The sequence below is a fragment of the Trichechus manatus genome, unplaced genomic scaffold (genome assembly GCF_000243295.1).
Source record: "Trichechus manatus latirostris isolate Lorelei unplaced genomic scaffold, TriManLat1.0 scaffold00065, whole genome shotgun sequence".
Taxonomy (NCBI): domain Eukaryota; kingdom Metazoa; phylum Chordata; class Mammalia; order Sirenia; family Trichechidae; genus Trichechus; species Trichechus manatus.
The window spans coordinates 7,856,872-7,882,442 of record NW_004444001.1 but is presented as its reverse complement, the minus strand read 5'-3'; the positions used below and the strand labels follow the sequence as shown (position 1 = coordinate 7,882,442).

The 25,571-nt window shown below is 45.8% G+C and overlaps 1 protein-coding gene across 1 annotated transcript in view; it reads left to right on the top strand.

Annotated features, from left to right (window-relative positions):
* Positions 1-25,571, top strand: part of TRERF1 (transcriptional regulating factor 1) — a 93,914-nt gene that overhangs the window by 40,538 nt on the left and 27,805 nt on the right. Inside the window, exons 3-10 of the mRNA XM_023734205.1 lie at positions 12,373-14,056; positions 15,532-15,578; positions 16,443-16,593; positions 17,906-18,166; positions 21,659-22,043; positions 23,126-23,192; positions 24,266-24,405; positions 24,552-24,655. Coding sequence (XP_023589973.1) covers positions 12,632-14,056; positions 15,532-15,578; positions 16,443-16,593; positions 17,906-18,166; positions 21,659-22,043; positions 23,126-23,192; positions 24,266-24,405; positions 24,552-24,655 — 2,580 coding nt within the window. The 5' untranslated portion in view covers positions 12,373-12,631. The remainder of the gene's footprint in view (positions 1-12,372; positions 14,057-15,531; positions 15,579-16,442; positions 16,594-17,905; positions 18,167-21,658; positions 22,044-23,125; positions 23,193-24,265; positions 24,406-24,551; positions 24,656-25,571) is intronic.

Below are 25,571 nucleotides of genomic sequence, written 5' to 3'. Positions count from 1 at the left end.
TGTCGAGTCGATTCCGACTCATAGTGACCCTGTATGACAGAGTAGAACTGCCCCATGTGGTTTCCTGGGCTATAAATCATTATGGGAGCAGTTTGCCAGGTCTTTCTCCCACGGAGCTGCTGGGTGGGTTCAAACTGCCAGCCTTTCAGTTAGCAGCCCAGCACTTTAACCGTTGTGCCACCAAGGCTCCCTTTTAATTCTGAATGGGTATTTATTTATTGAGCCCACTCGAATCTTAGAGTCTTGTTCTAAGGAAGGAATTGGCCAAAGACATGTGAAAGTAGTAGTTTTGTTAATTAGTTCGTGAATGAAAAAACCTCCTGGTACCAATTACCCAATAGGAAATGTACATAATGAGCAAAATGAGCACCTGATTAGAAAAATAACAAAGACCTGAATCCTGAATTGGTCTTGTAGCAGTTCTATGAGATTGACTAATCCACCAAGAACAGTTTCATGTTTAAAATACCCTTTTGGCAAGATGCTGAATTGTGGACCTAGCACAATACCATTTGTATAAAAGGGGCCAGGGGAGACCTGATGTGTAAGTATCCTTGTATTATAATGTGTCCAGGAGAATAAGCAAGAACCTGAATGAGTGTCCCAGGAAAGGAGCTGGGTGCGTGCGGCTAGGGGTCGTGGGAGACTTCGCGCATATAAAAAAACAAAACACCAAATCCATTGCCATCACGTCGATTCTTATACCTTTTTAAGAATTTGATCTAACTTTTTCACTTTATGTTCAAGCCTTTATTTGGGATCATTTTCTCTCTGTTGTATACCCTTTTTTATCTTTGAATTTTGAAGGATGTGAATGTACTACCTATTCAAAATGTGTATAATTTTAATGTTGTCTTAGTTATCTAGTACTGCTGTAGCAGAAATACCGCAAGTAGGTGGCTTTAACAAATAGAAATTTGTTTTCTCACAGTTTAGGAGGCCAGAAGTCCAAACTCAGGGCACCAGCTCTAGGGGGAAGGCTTTCTCTCTGTTGGCTCTGGGGGAAGATCCTTGTCTCTTTTCAGCTTCTGTTCCTTGGCTCCTTGCTGATCTTCATGTGGCATAGCGTCTCTCTTCCCCCATCTCTGCTTGCTTGCTTACTGCCTTGCTTAATCTGCTCTTTCATATCTCAGAAGAGATTGATTTAAGACATACCCTACACTAACACTGCTCCATTCATGTAACAAAGAAAACCCATTCCCAAATGCAATTCTAACCACAGGTATGAAAACCTGTGGCTATCCAGTCGATTCTGAATCTTAGCCATCCTATAGGACAGAGTAGAACTGCCACATAGGGTTTCCAAGGAGCAGCTGGTGGATTCGAACTGCCGAACTTTTGGTTAGCAGCCGTAGCTCTTAACCACTACGCCACCAGGGTATAGGGCTTAGGATTTACAACACATGTTTTGGGGGCACGTAATTCAGTCCGTAACAAATGTAAAATAAATATCACGTGGTTTTGCCCCTAGCTCCCTATGTTGTCTTAGGGAAGTCATTTTTCCTCTTTGATTTAACAGATGATTGTTGATTGCCTACTCTGAGCTCAGGTACTATTTTAAACCCAGAAATTACATCTCTGGGCCTCAGTTTCTTTATCTGTAATGTGGAGGGATTGAACTAGATGACTTCTAAGGCAGTGGTCCTCTACTAGGGCGTGCAGCCGAATTAACTGGAGGGCTCATTAAAACAAAGATTGCTGGAACCCACCCTCAGAGGTTCTGATTCAGTAGGTCTGGAGTGGAGCCTGAGAATCAGTATTTATAACAGGTTCCCAGGAAGTACTGATGTTGCTAGCCTGGGAACTACAGTTTGAGAATCCACTTCTGACATTCTAGGGTTCTGTGCTTGTAAATAAACTACGTTCCCAGTTCTGAAAATATTAATGAGCAAAACAATTACCTTATTAGCGAATAGATTAGGAATAAAGAATAGATTCCTCCAGCTGAAGGTCCTTGGGTGGAATAAATGGTTTGTGCTCAGCTACTAACCTAAAAGTTGACCATTCGAACCCACCCAGCAGCACCACAGAAGAAAGGCCTGGTGATCTGCTTCCATAAAGATTACAGCCAAGAAAACTCTATAAAGCACTTCTACTCTGTAACACGTAGGGTTGCCATGAGTTGGAATCGACTTATGGCAATGCATTTGGTTTTTTCCTTCGGTTCTCTAGCTGAGGATGCAAAGTAATCCCTTTCACTCAGCAGTTTGGAAACACTTAAATAAAATTATCTAGCTTCCATTTCACCCACAGGGACATGGTGAAGAGATATGAAATCAGATTGTTGTAGTCAGAGTCCAGTGAGTTTAAATAAGTAAGTCTTCCTTGGGGAGGTGACTTTGTACAAGCCTTTTGAGGAAGGGTTCAGGGAAGTGGTTTAAGCCGGGCAGGGCATTCTGAAATTGCCAGGCCTGCCCTAGTACCACAGGATAACACTGTTGGAAGTCATTTTAAAGCACTCCACAATTTGTCCCTACCTTACAAATTCAGCCTGATCATTAGTGAGTTACCAAAAAGGACATGGTGCCCCAGCATGGACCCTTCTATCTCTTATGGACCCTGCTGACTCCATGCCTTTGTTCGCACTGTTCCCTTGTCTGGAATACCCTTCCAGGCACCATCTGCCTCTGTAAGCCCTATTGTCCATCAAGATCAAGGTGAAATCTGACTATTCTCCATGAGAACTTTACCATCTGCTTTGGCCTGTACTGAGTGTCCATTTCTTCCCATATCATTGGTGCACATGAACATTGTTATCTAGCTTTTTTCCTCATTCATTGGTTCATTCATTCAACAAATACTACCTTTCCTTCAACAAATCCTACTATGTGCTGGGCATTATGCTAGACATTGGTAATACAGAATGACAGGCAAAAACAGACATGGTCCCTGCTCCAATGGAGAAAGATACGTTAATCAGAAACTTGCCCTGGTGGAAATACAATCACAAATGGAGAAGAATGGTCTGAAGGAAAGGAATGTGGTTTTATGAGAATTTGATGTAGACGTGGGGATCGGAGTCAAGGTGCGCTTTCTGAGGAAGTGGAGTTTAAGCTGAAAACTGAAGGATGCCCAGGCCTTGGCTAGATGAAGAGGGAGTGGGGAGGAGAAGAGCTCTCCAAAGGGTGGGAATAGCACGTGTAAAGGCCCTGTGGTGTGAGGAAGAGGGGTGAATAGCAAGAAGAAGGATACAGCATGAGACTAGGGACAGACTGCAGAGCTCTGTCAGCCTGGTTCATGGTTTTGATTTTTAATCTAAGAGCTATAGGTTGCCATCAAAGGGTTTTCAGCAGTGGGATGATGGAATCAGAGCCACATTTTGAAAAGCTCATTCTGCTGCTGCTGTGTCTGGAGAATGGACAAGAGTGGAATCAGGGAGACCAGTTGGGAAGCTGTTGGAATAGTCCAGAAGACAGATTTGGTGTCTTGGACTAGGGTGGTAGCGGTGGAGTCTGAGAAAGATGGATGGAGTTAAGAAATACTTGGCAGGGCAATGAATAGGATGTGGTGATTGGTTAAGAGAGAGTGAGGAATCAAGGGCAAGGATGCAGTTGGGGGAGATGATGTTGAGTTTTAGGTGGCCTTGAACACAGAAGTGGTGGTGTGGAGTAGGCCGCTGGTCAGGAGCTCAGATGATCTGAGCTGGGGGGAGTCACTGGGAGTCAACAGGATGAGGATGTCAAGGGAGAGTGTGTATGAGAAAAGGAGGGAGTGTCTCCTCAGACTCCTCAGAATCCCCTGAAAGGCAGACCATTTTGAGGAAGGAGGGTGACTTCCCACTGTCAGCATAGGAGATGTCTCTCTCCTTCCTCCCTCTCTTTCTGCGCACCATTATCCTAGGTCTTTTGTCCTGCCTGGATGCAGCAGGAGCCTCCTAATCCGGTGTTTCGCAAACTTTCAGGTGCACACGGATTACTTGGGGCTCTTAATAAAATACATATTCTGTTTCAGTAGGTCTGGTCTGGGGCCGAGATTCTGTATTTCCAACAAACTCCCAGGTGACACAGACCACATTTCGGGCAATGAAATGCTTCTCTCATCACCCATCACACAGCTGCACGGCCAGGGTCTGTTCCAGCCACCTTTGGCCAGCTTTCCTCTCCTACTGCTGCTTGCCTTCATTCCTCCAAATCACACCCTTCACTCTGAATTTTTCCCTCTCCTTCTCTTACAGTTTGGAAGGGGACTGAAACCAACTCAGGCTAGCTCCCTGGTGGAGGGGGGACTTTGGCAGTAATCTTCAAACATTTCTGCTTAAAATACCCCCAGAAGAATTTTGTAAAACTGTTTATACCCTCACACATTTTTAAGTTTACATCTACATATTTTATCATAAGTTTGTAGAAGGTACGATTTCCAGCATATTGTAAACATTGATTTTTTTTTAAGTAAAACTATGACATCACTGTTTTTAGTTTATCCAGTGGAATCTAAACACCATAGCAATTTGATACCCACCGTCATCCATTTTTAAAATGCATGAACAAACTCTTCTTTAATAGTCATTGTCCTTTTTTCTCCATGAACTTTTATTTTTATTTCACTCTCCCCATGGAATTTTATCCTGTTATATATGTAATGTATTATTATGCTTAAAACTTTTTCATCTGCTGTCCTATCATATTTCTCTGCAACAATTTTATATAAAGTTACAACTTTTTAATTTCCTGAAATCATAAAACTCTGAGTCTTAAAATTTTCTCTGGTTTGAGTTACCATTACAATTATTAATAGTACACAGTTCATCAAAACAGCATAAATGTATTAGTAATTTAGATAAATAATTAATAAACATACAAAGTTGTATTAAAAAGGCTTCTGTTAATGACATGGTGGTTCTGGATGACTTTTTAAAATGAACTTTTTTATTGACAAACATATATCTGCCACTACCAGTTGCCATCAAGTTGACTCCAACTCATGACAACTCCATATATGTCAAAGTAGAACTGTATTCCATAGGATTTTCAAGAGCTGCGACCTTTCAGAAGTAGATCACCAGGCCTTTCTTCCAGGGCACCTCTGGGTGGACTCGAACCTCCAACCTTTCGGTTAGCAGCCGAGCACATTAACAATTTGCAACAACATGTATATACACCCATATATGACCAGGTCTTAAGTGTACAATTTGAGTTATCACAGAGTGAGCATGCCCTTGAAGTTATCACCCAGGTCGAGAAATAGACTGTTGTTGTGCTGAGTTAGTTCTTCGATTTGTTTATTTATCCATGGAAGGATATTATTTATTGCTAACATGAGACAAGGATTAGCATCTATTGCATTTCCTTTATATAGATATAAATCGCACTGAAAACCCTCATTCACATGAACTAGTAAATAGGAATACTAGTTTTGTTAAAGCAGGGTCACTCAATCCTTTGATCTGTTCCTGAGTTACATACCAAAGATCACATCATCATATAGCATTCAAAATTATATTTTAATTCTTTCTACTAGGGAGCCCTGGTGGTGCAGTGGTTAACAGCTTGGCTGCTAACCAGAAAAGGTCTGCAGTTCGAATCCACCAGCCACTCCTTGGAAACCATATGGGGCAGTTCTGCTCTGTCCTATAGGGTCACTATGAGTCAGAATCGACTTGACAGTGGATGAGTTTTCCTAATAAAAAAGAACTAGAAACCACCTGTCTTGCAAAAAGATTTATTACTCAGTTGTTAAGAGTTGCTTTCAATTGTTCAGGTGTCTTCTGGCTTGGTGCAGGGAGATTTTTCTCCCTGAGGCACTGAGCTGGGTTAAGGTTTGAGATGGAGTGGATGAGAGGTTTGCTTTTCGTTTGTAAAGGAGAAGGATGATTGTGAGAGAACAGGTGGAAAAGGACAGCCTGTGCCTCCATCCCTGTTCATTTCTAGAGTTTCTGTGGAAGTTTAGGATCTGAACATTGATTCTTGTAAAACTTTGTGTGCGTATGCATTTTTGGAAAGTCTCATGTACTCCCCAGTTTGAAGCCTGTATGAACTCAAACAGGAACTAGACCAGTCTCTCCAAATTTCCTAGTTTGTGTTTCTGTAAGAGGAAATCCGGCCTCATGGCAAAGGAGGCAGTTGTTCTTGGAGGCAGTTAGCCACACATTCCATATCCACCTCCTATTTCTCACTCTTTCTTCCTCTGTTGCTCCAGGGGAATAGAGACCCATTGTTGTGCCTTGGATGGCTGCTTGCAAGCTTTTAAGACTGCAGGCACTACACAGCAAACCAGGAGGTAGAACAGAAGCACTAAACATGTTATTAGGCCAGTTCACTCGGATGTCCTGTGAAACCACGACCCTAACCCTGCAAACCAAGGAGCCAAATCCCGTGAGGTGTTTGGCTGTCCAGCCTTAGCAGCTGCTTTAGTTGTTGTTGTTGTTTATTTATTTATTTTGTCATTGTTGTAAATATATCACCAACTTTTACCAATTCAACTTATTATAGGTATACAACCCATTGACAGCAATTACAATAATCAGCTGTCCAACCGATTCATTAATCAGTGCGATATTTCTATCAATGCTAACTCCCCCTTTCCCCATCCCTTCAGCCCCTGGTAATCACCAATAAACTTTGTTCTCTATACTTTTGCCTTTTGTTGTCTTTTCATATAAGTGAGGTCATAAAATATTTGTCCTTTTGTGATTGGCTTTTTTCACTCAGCACCGTGTCTTCCAGCTCCATCCATACTGTAGGATGTATCAGGACTTCATTTCTCCTACTGGCTGAGGAGTATTCCATTCTTTGTGTATACCACATTTTGTTCATCCATTCATCTGTTGATGGGCATTTAGGTTGTTTCCACCTTTTGTCTGTTGTAAATAGAGCTGCAGTGAACATTGGTGTACAAGTCTCTGCTTTCAAATCTTTGGGGTATATACCTATTTTTAGTTTTTTGAGGAACCACCACACTGTTTTCCATAATGGCTGTACCATTTTGTATTCCCACCAGCAATGGGTAAGGGTTCCAGTTTCCCCACATCCTCACCAACATTTGGTATTTTCAGTTTTTTAATCTTAACCATCCTAGAGGGAGTGAAATGGTATTTCATTATGGTTTTGATGTGCATCTCTCTGATGGCTAATGATGCTGAGCATCTTTTCATGTGTTTTGGTGATCATTTGAATGTCCTCTTTGGTGAAAGGTGTGACTGATTGCCTCCATGAACAACTGCCTCCTTTTCCATGAGACCAGAATAACTGGATGGTGCCCAGCTACCATTACTGAACATTTCGATCAAAGAGTCTACAGAAGAGTCTTGATCAATAGGGAGAAAATGTAGAACAGAATTGCAAATTTTCATGGACTCCAGACTTCCTGGAGCCATGAAGGTTGGATGAACCCCTGAAACTATTGCCCTAACCCTTAAACCAAAAACATTCCCTAAAGTCTTCTTAAAACCAAACAACAGATTATTTTAACTAGTATTAACTGTCTGCCTCGAGCATTATGCTCTTTTAAGAACTATCTATACAGGATCAAAATGTTAACAGCAACTTGAAAGATTAGATAGGAAATTTCGGAGGCAGTGAATTTATGTTAATGGGGGAAGAACAACTCAGAAAAGGAGGGTGAGAATGGTTGCACAACTCAAAGAATGTAATCATTGTCACTGAATTGACATGTAGAAGCTGTTGAATTGGTGTGTGTTTTGCTGTGTATATTGTCAAGAACAGCAACAAAATAAATAATTTTGTTTAAAAAAAGAGGGAATCTCACTATTAGAAGAACTCAAGAAAAGGTTTACACACAGAAAAAAGCATTCTTTGATGGTTACGAGGGTGGGGCGGGAGAAGGAAGGGAAATCACTAACTAGACAGTAGACAAGGGTCAACTTCGGTAAAGGGAAGGACAGTACACAATACAGGGAAGTCAGCATAACTGGACCAAAGCAAAAGCAAAGAAGTTTCCTAGATACATGCAAACACTTTGAGGACAGAGTAGCTGGGGTTGAGGCCTGGGGACCGTGGGTATATCTAGGTCAACTGGCATAACATAGTTTATAAAGAAAATGTTCTATATCCCACTTTGGTGATAGCGTCTGGGGTCTTAAAAGCTTTCAAGAGACCATCTAAGATACATCTGTTGGTCCCATCCCACTCAGAGCAAAGGAGAATGAAGAAAACAAAAGACACAATGAAAATACTAACCCAAAGGACTGAAGGACCAAATGAACCAGAGACTCCATCAGCTTGAGACCAGAAGAACTAGATGGTGCCCAGCTACCACCAGTGACTTCCCTGACAGGGAACACAACAGAGAGTCCCAGACAGAGCAGGAGAAAACTGTAGAACAGAATTCAAATACACATAAAAAGATCAGGCTTAATGATCTGACAGAGACTGGAGGAATCCCCAAAATTATGGCCCCTGGACGCTCTGTTAACCCAGAACTGAAACCATTCCTGAAGCCCACTTTACGATTAGACAGGCTTGTAAAACAAAAAATAATACACGTGAGGAATGTTCTTCTTAGTTCAATCATATATAAGAGACCAAACGGGCAGCTCCTGTCCAAAAGCAGGATGAGAAGGCAAGAAAGGACAGGAAATGGATGAATGGACACAGGGAACCGGGGGCAGGGGGGAGTGTGCTGTCACATTGTGGGGATTGCAACCAATATCACAAAACAATATGTGTATAAATTTTTGAATGAGAAATTAACTTGAGCTGTAAACTTTCACCTAAAGCACAATAAAAAAGACACTCATTAGTTCAACCTATTCGTGTGTGTTTGTGTGTGTGTGTGTGTGTGTGTGTGTGTGTGAATGACTGTGTCATAGACGTCACCCCCCGTGCACAGCTGTTTCCCTGAGCAGGGACCACAAAAGGCAGGTGACTATGTTGACCTGGCAGTCAAGTTGATATACGCAGTCGTCCTCACCGAAACCTTCTCCAGTTCCATTCTTCTACTGCAAATAAGCGCTCCAGTCTCTGAATTCCCCTAGCTCTTATATTTACCATTTCATTACACGTGTCTCTTTTCCCTTGTATTATAATTACTTACTCATGTGTCAAAAGATTTCAAAGGGCAGCTCGAGAAGACAAAGTTATTGTAATGAAATATGCAAAGACCTGGAGTTAGAAAACCAGAAGGTAAGAGCACACCTGGCATTTCTCAAACTGAAAGAACTAACAAAAAAATTCAAGCCTCGAGTTGCTATAGTGAAGGATTCTATGGGCAAAATACTGAATGATGCAGGAAACGTCAAAATAAGATGGAAGGAATACGTAGTCACTGTACCAAAAAGAATTGGTCGAGGTTTACCCATTTCAGAAGGTAGCACATGATCAAGAACTGGTGGTACAGAAGGAAGAAGTCCAAGCTGTGCTGAAGGCATTGGTGAAAAACAAGGCTCCAGGAATTGAATGAATGCCAATTGAGATGTTTCACCAAATGGAAGCAATGCTGGAAGCGCTCACTTGTCTATGCCAAGAAATTTGGAAGACAGCTACCTGGCCAACCAACTGGAAGAGACCCATATTTGTGCCCATTCCTAAGAAAAGTGATCCAACAGAATGCGGAAATTATCGAACAATATCACCGATGTCACACGCAAGTAAAATTTTGCTGAAGATAATTCAAAAGTGGTTGCAGCAGTACATCGGCAAGAACTGCCAGAAATTCAAGGCAGGTTCCAAAGAGGAAAAGGAACAAAGGATATCATTGCTGATGTCAGATGGATCTTGGCTGAAAGCAGAGAATACCAGAAAAATGTTTACCTGTGTTTTATTGACTATGCAAAGGCATTTGACTGTGCGGATCGTAACAAATTATGGATAACTTTGCGAATGATGGGAGTAGCAGAACACTTAATTGTGCTCGCGCAGAACCTGTACATAGACCACAAGGCAGTCGTTCGAACAGAAAAAGGGAATACTCAGTGGTTTAAAATCTACAAAGGTGTGCAACAGGATTGTATCCTTTGACCATAATTATTCAATCTGTATGCTGAGCAAATAATCCGAGAAGCTGGACTATATGAAGAAGAAAGTGGCATCAGGATTGAATGAAGACTCATTAACAACCTGCAATATGCAGATGACACAACCTTGCTTGCTGAAGGCGAAGAGAACCTGAAGCACTTACTGATGAATATCAAATATCACAGCCTTCTGTGTGGATTACACCTCAATGTAAAGAAAACAAAAACCCTCACAACTGGACCAATAAGCAACATCATGATGAACAGAGAAAATACTGAAGTTGTCAAGGATTTCCTTTTACTTGGATCCACAATCCATACCCATGGAAGCAGCAGTCAGGAAGTCAAATGACATACTGTATTGGGCAAATCTACTTCAAAAGACCTCTTTAAGGGTTAAAAAGCAAAGATGTCATTTTGACGACTAAGGTGTACCTGACCCAATCCATGGTATTTTCAATCACCTCGTATGCATGCGAAAACTGGGCAATGAATAAGGAATACTGAAGAAGAATTGATGCATTTGAATTATGATGTTGGTCCATGCACAAAAACTAACTCAAAATGGATCGAAGACCTAAATATAAAATCTAAAACGATAAAGATCATGGAAGAAAAAACAGGGACAACGCTAAGAGTCCTACTACATGGCATAAACAGAATACAAAACATTACTAACAATGCACAAACACCAGAAGAGAAACTAGATAACTGGGAGCTCCTAAAAATCTAACACTTATGCTTATCAACAGACTTCACCAAAAAAGTAAAAAGACAACCTACAGACTGGGAAAAAAAATTTGGCTACAACAAATCTGATCAGCATCTCATCTCTAAAATCTACAAGATACTGCAAAACCTCAACAACAAAAAGACAAATAACCCAGTTAAAAAATGGGCAAAGGATATGAACAAACACTTCACCAAAGAAGACATTCAGGTGGCTAACAGGTACATGAGAAAATGCTCACAATCATTAGCCACTAGAGAAATGCAAATCAAAACTACACTGCGATACCATCTCACCCCAACAAGGCTAGCATTAATCCAAAAAACACAAAATAATACATGTTGGAGAGGTTGTGGAAAGACTGGAACACTTATACACTGCTGGTGGGAGTGTGAAATGGTACAACCACTTTGGAAATCGATTTGGCGCTTTCTTAAAAAGCTAGAAATAGAAGTACCAGACCATCCTAGATATATCCTAGAGAAGTAAGAGCCGTCACACGAATAGATGTATGCACACCCATGTTCATTTTAGCACTGTTCATGATAGCAAAAAGATGGAAACAACCTAGGTGCCCATCAGTGGATGAATGGATAAACAAATTATGGTATATTCACACAATGGAATACTACACAACAATAAAGAACAAAGGTGAATCTGTGAAATATCTCATAACATGAATGAATCTGAATTAGGTGTTGGTGAAGAATATGGAATATACCAAGGACTGCCAGAAGGACGAACAAACCTGTCTTGGAAGAAGTACAACCAGAATGCTCCTTAGAAGCGAGGATGGCAAGACTTCGTCTCATGTACTTTGGACATGTTATCAGGAGAGACCAATCCCTGGAGGACATCCTGTTTGGTAAAGCAGAGGGTCAGCATAAAAGAGGAAGACGCTCCACGAGATGGATTGACAGACACAGTGGCTGCAACAGTCTGCTCAAACATAGCAGAGCCTGGCAGTGTTTCGTTCTGTTGTACATAGGGTTGCTATGAGTCGAACTGACTCAATGACACCTAACAACAACTCGTACATCTCATCACCTTTCCTGACTGTAAGCTCCTGAAGAGCAGGCTCCATATCTAATCACTTCCTAGCATTGTGCTGTACACTTAGTATGAGTATAATATTTGTTGAACAAGTGTATTGATTAATGACTGTCTTAAGTTTCTTCATATCCCCCACAGGTCCTAGAATAGTGCTGGACTTTAAATAACAGAGTCTCAGAATGGATGAATTGTTCAATGATCAAGACAATGAATTAGCAAATCAGTGAGCTAATGAGCCATTGAATAACGGCTTGAAAGTGAGAGTTTACATTCACAGGAGGGTCAAGATCTGCAGGATCAATATAAAAAGTGGGAAGTCTATGAAACTGGGTATTTCTATTCTAGTCTTTTGCTTTGTTTTTACTTCTATAACTAGACCAGTAAAAAAAAAAAAAAAATAGTTGCTGTCAAGTTGACGTCAACTCATGGCGACCCCATGTTTGTTGGAGTAGAACTGTGCTCCATAGGGTTTTCAATGGCTGATTTTTTGGAAGTAGATCACCAGGCCTTTCTTCCGAGGTGCCCTGGGTAGACTTGAACCGCCAGCCTTTTGGTTAGCAGCCAAGCGCTTAGCTATTTGTGCCACCGAGAGTCTCCTATAACTGGATCTGGGAGGTATAATTGCTCCTTGGAAAACATCCATGTAAACCTTTCCTGTCCTTTGATTCTTGTCTTGCAGGTGTGAGCAGCATCTCCTCACCAAGGTGGTATTTGGTCCATACCTGAATCTGGGTGAGGATGTAAAACCCCCCACTCTGCATATGAGTGGTTCAGGCCAGCAGGGACACCTGGCTCCAGCCACCATCACAGACATGTCTGCCGTGGAGTAGTGTGGACGCTTTCGCTCAGCTTCTCAGGGTTTCAGTTCCTTTTGGTTTGTTTTGTTTACCTTTTTTTTATGGTTTTGTGGCTGGACATTCACGACCAAGGCAGGCACCATGGGGGATCAGCAACTGTACAAGACCAACCACGTGGCCCACAGCAGTGAGAACCTCTTCTACCAACAGCCCCCACTGGGCATCCACAGCAGTCTGAACCACAACTATGGGAATACAGTCACAGGGGGTGGGATGGATGCCCCTCAGGCTTCCCCTATCTCCCCCCACTTCCCTCAAGATACTCGAGATGGCCTGGGCTTATCTGTTGGTTCCAAAAACCTTGGCCAAGTGGATACCTCGAGGCAGGGAGGCTGGGGAAGCCATTCTGGGCCTGGAAACCATGTCCAGCTACGTGGCAACCTGGCCAACTCCAATATGATGTGGGGGGCACCAGCCCAGGCTGAGCCCACCGATGGCTACCAATATAGCTACTCCCAGGCCAGTGAGATCCGGACCCAGAAGCTCACCAGCGGTGTCCTGCACAAGCTGGACTCTTTCACCCAGGTGTTTGCCAACCAAAACCTACGCATTCAGGTCAACAATATGGCCCAGGTGCTGCACGCCCAGTCGGCAGTGATGGATGGGACCCCTGACAGTGCCCTCCGCCAGCTGCTATCTCAGAAGCCCGTGGAGCCCCCAGCACCGGCTATTCCTCCCCGCTACCAGCAGGTGCCCCAGCAGCCTCACCCTGGTTTCACTGGTGGGCTGTCCAAACCAGCTCTTCAGGTCGGGCAGCACCCTACCCAAGGGCACCTGTATTATGACTACCAGCAGCCACTGGCTCAGATGCAGGGAGTGCAGGGGGGACAGCCACTGCAGACCCCTCAGATGCTGTCACAGCACATGCAGCAGATGCAGCAGCACCAGTATTACCCACAGCAGCAGCAGCAAGCTGGACAACAGCGTATCTCCATGCAAGAAATACAACAGCAGCAGCAGCAACAGATTCACCCATCGCAGCCTCAGCAGCAGCTGCAGCTGCAGCTGCAGCAGCGGCAGGGTGCAGTGCAGATACCTCAGTATTATCAGTCCCAACCCATGATGCAGCACTTGCAAGAGCAGCAGCAGCAGCAACAGATGCACCTGCAGCCCCCTTCTTATCACAGGGACCCCCATCAGTACACCCCAGAGCAGGCCCATGCTGTCCAGCTGATTCAGCTGGGCTCCATGCCCCAGTACTACTACCAGGAGCCCCAGCAGCCCTACGGCCACCCCGTCTACCAGCAGAGCCACCTGCCTCAGCACCAGCAGCGTGAGGACAGTCAGTTGAAGACTTATCCCAGTGACAGGCAGGCCCAGGCACTGCTGAGCTCCCACGGGGACCTGGGACCTGCCGATACAGGAATGGGAGACCCAGCAACCTCGGACGTGAACCGGGTCAGCGGTGCCGTCCCCCATCGGCCACTCCTGTCACCCAGTGGGATCCACCTCAACAGCATGGGGCCTCAGCACCAGCAGCTATCCCCCAGTGCCATGTGGCCCCAGGTATTCTCACAGTGAGAGTTTTTCTTGGTATCTCAGTGTGCTACAGGGCCACTGGAGGCTGAGTGTATGCAGTGTTGAATCCTCTCTCCAGCCCCTTCAACCCTTTGGTTCTTTATTCATTCCATAAACATTAACCTACATGTGCCAGGTGCTGTCTATGTTAGGCACTTGGAATACAAAACCAATTATGACTCAGTCCTTTGCCCACGGAGCTTATAATCTCACTAAGGAGATGGCCCAAATACCGTATCTTCTCCTGAATGATTCATGTAATGATCAAGGCCTTGAGTCAAGTGCTTAGGGACACAGAGCGAGGGTGTCTCTGCCCCTGGGATCTGGATCTTCAGGGTATTCCCTATGAAAATGTTCCCTCTTTGGGAGGGAGATTACATTGTGACAGCATTTCTCTAATTGTACTGCTCAGGACAGCAGTTCTATGGAAGGTTAAAGAATATTGCTGGGGAAAAATGAATTCTGTGGATAAATAAATTCCGGGTTACCTAAAATGAGCTAGATTGCTATGCTGCAGGGTTTCTTCAGGCCATTAACATGCTAATGTGCATTGTAAAAAAAGTCTCCAAAAGGTGATATCACATATAGTTGCAGAGATGAAAACTTTAGCTGCCCACAAGATCCAGGCAGGGCAAGTGAACAGCAAAATTGCCTGGTGTGAGGCAATCGGGAGGGGTGGCAGCTGCGGTGTAGTAGAGAGCAGACACTTCAGCCAGTGGCATTCTCATTCAGGATTTTTAAAAACAATCTAGCCTAACAAAGCATGTCTGCAGGCCAGATTCAGCCTGTGGGCCACAGTCACTAACTCGTGATTGCTTCCCAAATGTATGTAACCACAAAACAGCCTTCCATGGGCTGGCACTGTTCATGGTTTAGTGTGTTCCTAGTGCTGCACTCATGTGACACCAGGGTGTAGGGAGGAGGGGACCCTGAGTAGGACCTGGATAGGTCTCTGACGGAGGTGAAAGGCCAGAGATGTACTTCCCCTTGACCCTGCTTTGTCTGGGGCTCAGGCCTGATAGTAACTGAGAGCCCTTGTGAGCTTAACAGAAAGAGGACTAAGACTGGAAAGGAATTCCAGCAGGAGATCTCCTGGCTTGGTGCTGTGTCATCCAGCTCTCCTTTCTGTGTCCCTTGTGGGAATGGAACCTGTATGCACAGGTGGACTGAGAGAACGGGAAGGAATGAGGAAGGTATTGCATCCTGGTGGGCTTGAGGCTAACAGCAGCTCCAGGAGTGGGGCCCTTGAGTCTGGCAGCAAGTAAGGGGAAGAGGTCCCAGGGTGTGGAAGAGTAAAGGAGTGAGTGGTCATGAGTAGGGTTGGTGCAAGGTGGGAAGAGTCCTGGGGGTACAGACCCTGGTGTTCCCCCAACTCAAGGATACTTCCTTTCAGAAATGTGTTTTTGTTTTTGTTTTTGTTTTCCTTCTTCTTTTTCTCGGTGTCCTGCTTGGCTCAAAATTAGATGCACCTACCTGATGGCAGAACCCAGCCAGGGTCCCCTGAGTCAAGGTAGGATGGATCAGTGGAGGCTGGCTGGCATTTTAGGAGACTGGGAGGTCTTTCTGGGTTGTCTCTCACAATTCACTTCTAAGTTCAAGGTCAATTCCTCAAAGAAGGTCATAGGAATAATAATAGCAGCTATTGTGTTAGAGCTTTTACTATGTATTAGGCACTATATATTATGTGTAATACGGTAACCCAGTGACTGTGAGTATGGTTACCATGTGCCTGGAACATAGTAAGCACTCAGTAATTGTCAACTATTAGTACTGTTATCTTACAGATAAGAAAACTGAGGCTCAGAGAGCTTAAGGTTACACATCAAGTAAGTAGCAATGCTGGGATTGACTCCAAAGTCCGGGTCCTGTCCACTATCCATTGATTCAGTCAGTGAGTATTTATTGAGTGCCCACTGTGTGCTAGGCTTTGCAGATGCAGCAGTGAATTGTACAGACTCGCCTCCTTCCATTAGGGGCATGTGAAATAATGAAAGATTTAGTCAGAACCTGACAAACAGCTAAAACAAACACCAGAAGACTTAGCCCAGGGTCTCTGAGGGAGGGCTTCCGGAGGAGGTGGCCCGAGCTGACCCTGAAAGGGTCAAAAGTGGGAACAGCCCAGCGCCTGCAGGTCTACAATGAAAGAGGATGATTTGTGCAACTCTTACATGAGTTTAGGGAAGTCCTTTCCCACTCAGAGCCTCAGTTTTTCACCTGTAAATTGAGTTTATTCCTCTGAAGGGTGTTGGAGTGGGACCATGGGCATGGGAGCATTGGACACGTGTTGGTTGTGGAGTATGAGGTCTTGCCGATACATTGCTCTTTCCCCTTCCTTAATCTGCATTCCTTTCCCTTTTGCCCTACCCTTGAGCAGTGGCCAAGCCAAAGGAGTATTTGGGGAGCAGTTTGATGCCAAGAACAAGCTAACGTGCTCCATCTGCCTGAAGGAGTTCAAGAGCCTGCCTGCCCTGAATGGCCACATGCGGTCCCACGGGGGAATGAGGGCCTCCCCCAGCCTCAAACAGGTTAGTGGGGTGCCACCCCCACCCTGGTCCATCCCAGGCTATGTGCTGCTTGCTTTGCTTTGCTGCCGTCCAACAGAAAGTGATGTGAGCCCCATGCAGGCACCTGGGGAGGTGCAGTCCTCCCCTGATGGGAATGCCTGTGCATTGACCCTGAGAGCCAGCCAGGTCCAACGCTTCCCACGTCCACTGGCTTTCTGAATAATGGTCCAACAGGGAGGTGCTAGAAATCCTTTGGGGATCCCAGCCTTCTCCCCTCCACCTCCTGGGAGAAGACAGCAAAGAAAAAACACGGAGATGGAATATTATTTTTAACCTCTGCTGCTTGAAGCACTCAAGGCCAGAGTCAGGTCTTCAAGATGAATGATCGGTGTTCAGGGAAAGCTAATGTGACCAGAACTTTCCATTCACCTGAGCACTCCTGTTGGACTCTAGCATCCAAAGAACCTTAAATCCCCTCTGGATTATCCCAGAAAGATGAAATAGGATACCACTTCCATGTAGATTTAGAGTTTAATTAAAATTCAAACAGTTTTCTCAGATTTCTTTGAATATTGTTGATCTTAATTTAAATCTATGAGATTAACTCTGTTAACCAAAATTTTAATTACCAAGATCACTCCATTTCTTGACCATACCAGATAAGAGAGCTTTGTCTTTACTTTTTAAAATCAGCATGCTTTGCATTTTCAAAGTGGTTTCCTAACCTGAGTAAAACATAGGGTGGAATGCCAACCTCCATTTGACGAATGAGTAAACGAGGCCCCTAGAATTTAAAGGTTCTACACATGGAGTCCCTAGGTTAAAGCACCCAACTGCTGACCAAAGGGTTAGAGGTTCACGTCCATCCAGAGGCACCTGTGAAGAAAGGCCTGGTGATCTACTTCTGAAAATTCAGCCATTGAAAATCCTGTGGAGCACGGTTCTACCCTGACACACATGGAGTTGCAATGAGCTGTAGTCGCCTCAATGGCAGCTGTTTCTTTTGTTTACACAAGATCATACGTTTTGTGGGACCTGATTACAAGTCCATGTCCTTTTCTTTAAAACCAAAAACAACCAAAATGCCTTTTTAATATACAAGTAGTACGTGGTCCACGTTTTTGAAATATAGGAAGTAGACTGCATGTCCTTGTCCACCACCATCTGGCATCACTTGGGCCAAAGGACTCAGGGTTGCAGAAAGGAAGCCACCCTGCAGAGGTTCTCTATCACCCGTGCCTGTTGTCCTGGAACCTTTCAGGAACAGCAAAGTTCATCCCTCTTGTGAGAGCTGCTCTGCAGCCCAGGATCAAAGCCTTTATTGTCTGTGTAGGAGGAAGGAGAGAAGGCCCCACCGCCTCAGCCTCAGCCTCAGCCTCAGCCCCAGCCGCCACTGCCGCCTCCGCCTCCGCCGCCACCGCAGCTCCCTCCCGAGGCAGATAGCCTCACGCCTATGGTCATGCCCGTGTCTGTCCCTGTCAAGCTTCTCCTGCCCAAGCCCAGCTCACAGGGGTTCGCCAACAGCGTCGTTGCTGCCCCCTCGGCCAGAGACAAGCCAGCCAGCTCGGTGTCGGACGACGAGATGCCCGTGCTCGTGAGGATGACCCTCTCTCCCCCACGCTCACCCCAAGGGGCTGCCCCCTGCACGCCTGCTGTGAGTTGCTGCTCTGCCCCGCCTGCCTGGGGTGGGGAGATCCCTTTGCTTTCTTGGAGATGGGGTCAGCTCTTCCAGAGCCACTGGCCTGAGCTGGGACATGACTTGGCCTCTTGGGGGCTGAGCCCCCCATGGAGTCCCAGCCTCGTCCATGCTGCCCACCAAACATCTGTTACTCTACCCGGCTAACTATCTGGGTTAAATTCTGAGACCAGACAGTATTCCTGGGTTCAAATAGATGATAATCCAGCTGGTACTGACTGAAACAATCATACCAGTTATTAAAATATTGAAATACTTCTGTCCTAGATCATCAATAGCTGTTGCCCAGGGCCTAGCCCCTTGCCCAGGATATCCAGACCTCCCTAAATCTAGCAACCAAAGAGGTAGCCCCTGGCACAGTAGGGCCTCCAAGCAATATCCCTGCATCCATTCTGATGCTCAGCCTTATCAGATACATGATATTTTGACTATCAAACCTAGTTAAATACACTTCGAGGATCTAATTCATTAAGGGTCCCAAAGTAGTTCCACTGAGTGACATTCACCCCTAATCTCAGGAAAGCAAAGAGATTTGTTTTCTCTGTTAAGTTCTCCTCTTTCTCAAATTCCAAGTGCTTCAGCCAAGCAGCTTAGCTCAGCTCTGGAGCAGAGAGGGATGTCTGTCTCTATCTCTCTCTGACTCTACTTCTCTCTCTGGACAGGGGGCTGCATCTCTGGCCTCTGGGAGTTTGTGTCCCACGTGGTTGGCTACATCAGACCTTTCCCCTCCCCCACAAAGCAGTGTTCTGGGCCATACTTGTCCTTAGAGAGTAGATGGCTGCCGGGATTCCAGGAGGCACAGGGGTTGGGTTGGGCCAGAGAAGGGGCAAGGCAGATAACTCAGAGAACAAAAAAGTCAGAGAGAGCCTTTCTGGTTCTCTCTGTAACATTAAGGCCTCAGAAGAGAAGAGACTGATGGAGAACCTCTGGGGGTGCAGTCTCATAAGCTGGTGGGACTTGAGGTGCCAGCAACAGGCAGAGAGAGGAAGTGACATTCCCAAGCTTCCCTCTTTGCTCAGGGAATGATTTGGTAAGAGAGACAGTGTTCCTAGGAGAACTCTCATTCCGAAGCTAGACACACAGTAAGGTTCCCAGTCACACAGAGGTTCAGGCGCAGGTAGCGCACATACCTCCCCTCATTCAGGACAGTGAGAGAAAGACAAGGGCAGACGAGAAACAGTGATGAGCTGGGTCAGCCAGTGGGAATACACCTGAGTGGCTAAAATAATTAGCGGGTGGAGAACGGCAAGGAAATTTGGTATGAGTTGGCTCAGGAGACCATCATTAGGGGAGTTCTGATCGAGGATTTGAAGACAGAGACAAACTTGTCTTTGTGGAAACAGTGGGAGACACATTGTATGTGGGAAGATGGGCGGAAGTGAAAGCATGTGAGTGGGATTAAGCACATGTGAGCGAGGTCCTGTCATTTGATGTAAAGAAACTAAACAGCCCAGAGACGAGCCCTGAGTTCTAATCCCGCTCTGCTCCCAGCCAGCTGAAAAGGAGGCAGCTGAGACTCTCTGAGCCAGGGTTTCTTCCCCTGACCTTGAGGGGGTTGGGCTCATCAGGATTGCTCACCCCTCTTTATGCTTCAGAATCACCTGGGTTGCTTTTAAAAGCCCTCAGAGTTTGGCTCCACCCCTAGAGATTCCGAATAGCTTGGTGGGTTGAAACATTGTAAGTACTTCCTCTCAGGTAACATTCTGGGTTTCTACTCTGGCCCAAGTGGCTCAGAGCCTTGCTTGGAGGTTCAGAAAATGGGGGCTTGGAGGAGCTGAAGTAACAGGACAGGAGGCTGGAGGAGAAGGAGCCCAAAAGGGACTTTTAGCCCTGTGATCAGAGGTCTGGATTCCAGTGCAAGGCTGAGGTCACACGAGGTCTGTATGTGCTTGAATTACCTCATCAGTGACTCAGGAATTGTTCCTTGGTCAGGGGGAAGGAGGTAGAGGGGGAACCTGACCTGCACCCAGGCAGATTCCCCTCATTCGCCTCAGCCCCTTCTCTTCTCCTCAGCCTCAGGTGGTGAGGAGCCCTGTGGTGGGGAGTGGAGGCAGGTTGGAGCACTCTGACCTAAGGAGAACCCCCTGTGGGTGAGGTAGGGGTTACAGACCTCCACACTGGAGCTAGGAGCCTGGGGGGCCTCTACCCCCTCCTCTTTCCCTACCTCTCTGCTTCCCTGGGATTGAGAAGGTGCTGTAGAAGACAGTGAAGTTCAGGGAGACACAGGAGTGGGGCAGATCCTCAAATGTTGAAGGCAGAAGGTGCTCCAGAAGGACAGGATCCCAGAGCTGAGGGGCCAACTGGGGCAGGTCACATGGCCTAGAGGCAGCTGGTCACATGACCATGGCCAACCCTTCCCATCACCCCCTGCTGCCTCCTACTCAAGCGCCACCCTGGGTTCAGGAATTGCCAGGAACTGCAGCTGTGACTAGCCTGCAGAGCCTGAGAGGGTGCCACAGACTGTCCAGAACCTCTCTTCAGGTATCTTCGCTGCCTCCCTATCACACCACTGCTTCTCCCAACCACGCCCAGCTCTGGAGTTTTCTGTGCTGATGCTGGCACTCAACCAAGTCTGTTTTTGTTCAGCTTCGGCATGCCCTGCTCTATTTACGTGCATATGTTTACTTATTAATATATATGTATCCGTGTGGCAGATCTTCCTTCCAGTCTGTGCTTGGTTCCGGCTGCCAAAAAACAAACTAACATTGCTGACACGAGCTAACCTAGGAGAAGAGCTTGCTACAAATGAGCCACCAGTGTTGGGAGCAATTGTGAGGGGTTGTGAGGGGGGAGTTTAACCGGATTAACTTTTAGGAGAGCCCATTAGACAGGCCATAAACATCACAGATGGCTCTTCCCTAGCCTGAAAGTTGCCTAGAAGGAGAACCCCATATGGGTCACTGGCCCTGGGAGCCTTGCCTGGGCCAGAACTCCCTTCTCCTCCCCAGCACCCTCTGCCCCAGCTTCCCTGAGTAGATTATTCTGTCCCCTTCTCAGAACATGTGTTGTCTGTCCCTGGAGAGCGCTGGGGAGTTAAAGAGCCCACTCAGCTGGATTCCACCCAACAGATGGGAATGTAGTGATAAGCAATAAAGAATTTGAATTTATTACTTCTTGCCCACCCACACTATTCCTACCACCCCCATCTTTCTCCAGACATTAGAATTTCCTCCAAACCCAAAGTTTTCTCTATAGTCAAGCCACCAGAACTCTCTTGGCCTGAAATTGGTGTGGCTGATTTTTAAGGCAGAGGATGCTGCATGGGGGTGGGAGCGAACAAGGGGAATAGGGTCCCCATTAGAACAGTAGACATTTTCCTTCCCTGAAGTCTGTGGAAATGGCCTGTGGCGGGGTCTAAGTATTTGAATCAGACCATTCTTCCCATTTTAGGAAATTCCCAAGAAACATCAGCCAGGCGTGGCCAAAGCTGAGGAACCCCTCAAGCCTGTGCAGGAGAAGAAAAAGTTCCGGCACCGGCCGGAACCGCTCTTCATCCCGCCACCACCCTCCTACAACCTGAACCCCGCCTCTTCCTATTCGGGCGCAACCCTGTACCAGAGCCAGCTGCGCTCCCCGCGCGTCCTCGGGGACCACCTCCTCCTGGACCCCACCCACGAGCTGCCCCCCTACACACCCCCGCCCATGCTGAGCCCAGTCCGCCAGGGCTCGGGGCTCTTCAGCAATGTCCTCATCTCCGGCCATGGCCCTGGTGCCCACCCGCAGCTGCCCCTCACGCCCCTGACGCCCACGCCGCGCGTGCTGCTCTGCCGCTCCAGTGAGTCAACCCATCAACCTCTACATGGACTTAGGGATTTTGGCGCTGCCTGTGCTGAGTACTACCCTGGGAGGTCTCGCTTTCTTAAGTTGTCTCACTGGTCCACAAACGTTTATGGCGTAACTGCTGTATGTACCAGGCACTGTACTAGGTGCCAGAAATACTTAGAATGAGATATAGTTCTAATGCTCAAGGGGCTTATAGTCTGGCTGGGAACACAAACTCATAAAGTGATAATTATAGTCTCTTTGGGATATGGAAACAGTTGAAGTTTGCACACACTGTGTTTCTAAGACTCTTATGGATGATCATGTAAGATGTCCAGAAATACTAAGTACAATACACATAGCACACCCAGGATTAGGTGTTATATGCAAGATCAGGCCTCAACATTTTAGCATGACGTATAAAGATCAAGTATGGAGAGACCTGTAGCCAGGATATCTTTCTGACGCAAGAATAGTTTCATAGAAACGATACAGTTCATAAAACAGTTTCCGAGGCCAACTCTTCAGACAGGGATTAGACTGGACTGTGGGACGTGAAGTGATACTTGTGAAGAATGTGCCTCTTAGATAAGTAGATATAAGAGACCAAAGGGGCGGCTTCTGTCCAGAGGTGAGAGGGGAAGGCATAGAGAGTTAGGAGCTGGTTGAATGTTCATGGGGAATCGGGCAGAGGGGAGGAGTGTGCTGTCGCGGAATGGGGTAAGTGGTTGGGGTCTCATAACAATATATGTTAAAAAAAAAAATTCTGTATGGGAGACTAACTCAAAATGTAAACTTCATTTAATTAACAATAAAAATTAAAAAAAGAAACAATACAGTTCAGCAGACTAGAGTGGGGCAGCTGGCTTCTCTTTACCCTGCGTGAGAGACGGGGTAACCCTATACCATTTAGTACCACATTCCATCCAGCTCCCTGGAGACTGTTGGGGGTAACTCTGGCATGGGTTGGGTAGGAGAAGGGCCTGCTTGTGACTGATTAAGTAACTGCTCATTTGCTTTAGTTTCTTCATCAGGAGTGATTGATCTTTGTGTCTGCCTTCCGTGTTGACCAGTGACCTTTGGTTTATGTTTCAGATAGCATTGATGGCAGCAGTGTGACAGTCACCCCAGGCCCTGGGGAGCAGACCGTGGATGTTGAACCGTAAGGAAAAGCCAATTATTCTATAGAACAAAAGCCTCAACTGAGGAAAGGGATCAGGAACTTAGAGAAGTACAGTTCCAGTTAGTACTTTAGGGGTCAGAGTGGCCACTTGAGAGAGAAGTTGTAGAAATCATAACCAGGAACCAGTTGCTGTCGAGACAGTTCTGACTCATGGCAGCTGTGTGTGTGTCAGAGCAGAACTGTGCTCCATAGGGTCACAGTATTTCTTGAGTATTGTTGTTTCAGGGTATTTGCCAAACACTAAATTCATAGTAGAAGCACGAATCTCTGTATTTAGAGAACCAAGGTCCCCATCTCTAACTCCATGGACCAGTATAGCTGTAGCCGCTGGCTCTCTGGGGGTGCCCAGCTCTCTAACAGGCTCCTTCCAAATGCTCTTGCTGTCCCCAACCCCTCCCTAAGATTCTTGTCAGTCTTCCAGATGGGCTTGAGTAGGCAGTGGGGAAGATCATGGAAGGGGGAAATGTTATTTTCATGAACAGGCCATGTGGTAGAGTGGTGAATAGATTGGGTCAGGAATCAGAAAACCTGAGTTTAGTCCCAGCTCCAACACCATTTTGTTATTTGATCTTGATTACATCAGGCTTTCTAGGTTGGAGTTGACTCTATTGACTGGGAATAATTATAGCTGTTGTGCTTACATCACAGGTCTTTGTGAGGTTCAGATGGGATAATGTATGTGAAAGTCGTCTGAAAGGGATAAAAAATTAAGTAAACACTTGGTATTTGTCCCATTTTTCCTGGTTAAATGGTACCTCAATAATACTTTTGGCAGCTGCCCCTTGGAATTAGCCACCTGTCTCTCCCAGTTACAGGGAAGCCCCAAGCCAACAGTCCCCTTTCTCCCCTCAGCATCTCTCCCCAGTCTTGAAGCTGTTTCTTATCCCATTGAAAAGGTCATGCCTGGAATCTTAGGGTCACGCTATGAGGAAATGCCCTTGCATTCTTACTGCAGAAGGGACCAGTTCATCCTTTCTCAAGTTCCTGGCAGCTGCCCTTGGCCTAGGCCATCAAATTGAAGACACACTTTGTTTTTCTTCTTGTCATTAAAGACGCATCAATATCGGCTTAAGATTCCAAGCAGAGATCCCAGAACTCCAGGACGCCTCTGCCCTGGCCAAGGACACACACAAGGCCACACTGGTATGGAAGCCCTGGCCAGAGCTGGAAAACCACGACCTCCAGCAAAGAGGTATTAGCCGTGGGAGGAGCCGGGTGGGAGAGGCTTCTTTCTGTCACTGGAATCTCTGGCTCCAGGATCCGTGTGTCCCACAGAAACTTGTTTTTCCTTGATACTGAGCTCTCTCTGATGCAGTGGCTTCTCCTTGTCCCCAACAGTGGAGAATCTCCTGAATTTATGCTGTTCTAGCGCATTGCCAGGTGGAGGGACCAATTCTGAATTCGCTTTGCACTCTCTCTTCGAGGCCAAAGGTGACGTGATGGTAAGGAATCATGAGAAGCAGACTCAGGGTTCATACTCACAGCGTTAGAATTCCAAAAAGTATTTTCCCAAGTTTCTATATTGTTCCACATACCATACAACCAACTCAGAAGGTAATAGTCACCTTGCTTCCATGTCATCTATCCTTATCTCAGTGAATACTTCAGAATTAAAGCACTTGTAGCAACATCTCCAGTTGGACTTCTGTTTACACATCTGTTCCCAAAGCTATAATTGTGGGTATATCTGTCTTGGGAAATTAGAATGATTTCTTTTGACAAGTCTTGTACTTCAGATCAGAGAACTGGGTCTCCAGTGATGGAGATAGAAGGCCCTTACTGAATCAAGACTAGGCTAAAATGGCCTACTATAACTTCACTGGTTGTTTTTCCCTTCAGTGGAAACCAGCCCAAGTTTGATGTTTGTAGAACTGTTTTCTTCCCTACCCAAAATGAAGTGTGTACTTTTCACCAGCTGGTTTCATCCTTCCGCCTCTGACGTGGTTCTTTGGGTGTCCCCAAACCGTGGTGCCTTGGTGCCTCTTCCCAGAACCAGAGCTGACGGTTTGCTTGCTCAGCCACCACTCCTGGCGGTGTCATGCCATCACTGATTGCAGTTTCCCCCTTAGTCATTATTCGGTTCTTCCTGGTACCAGGTCTAGCTTCTGGTCTTTTTGATTGTATGAAAATGTGAAAGTGAAACAAATTCCCTAATACTACCTTCTCATGAGATTATTAATACCTTACAAGCATTTTCTAGAATGTTAGAGAACTATTCTTAATGTTTTGAGATCTGTGTTGCAGAGCAGTACTTCTCAAATTTCACACGTGCAGCAGTCACTCAGGGATCTTGTTGAAATGCAGATTCTGACTCAGCAGGTCTGGGGTGGGGCCCAAGGTTCTGCATTTCTAACAAGC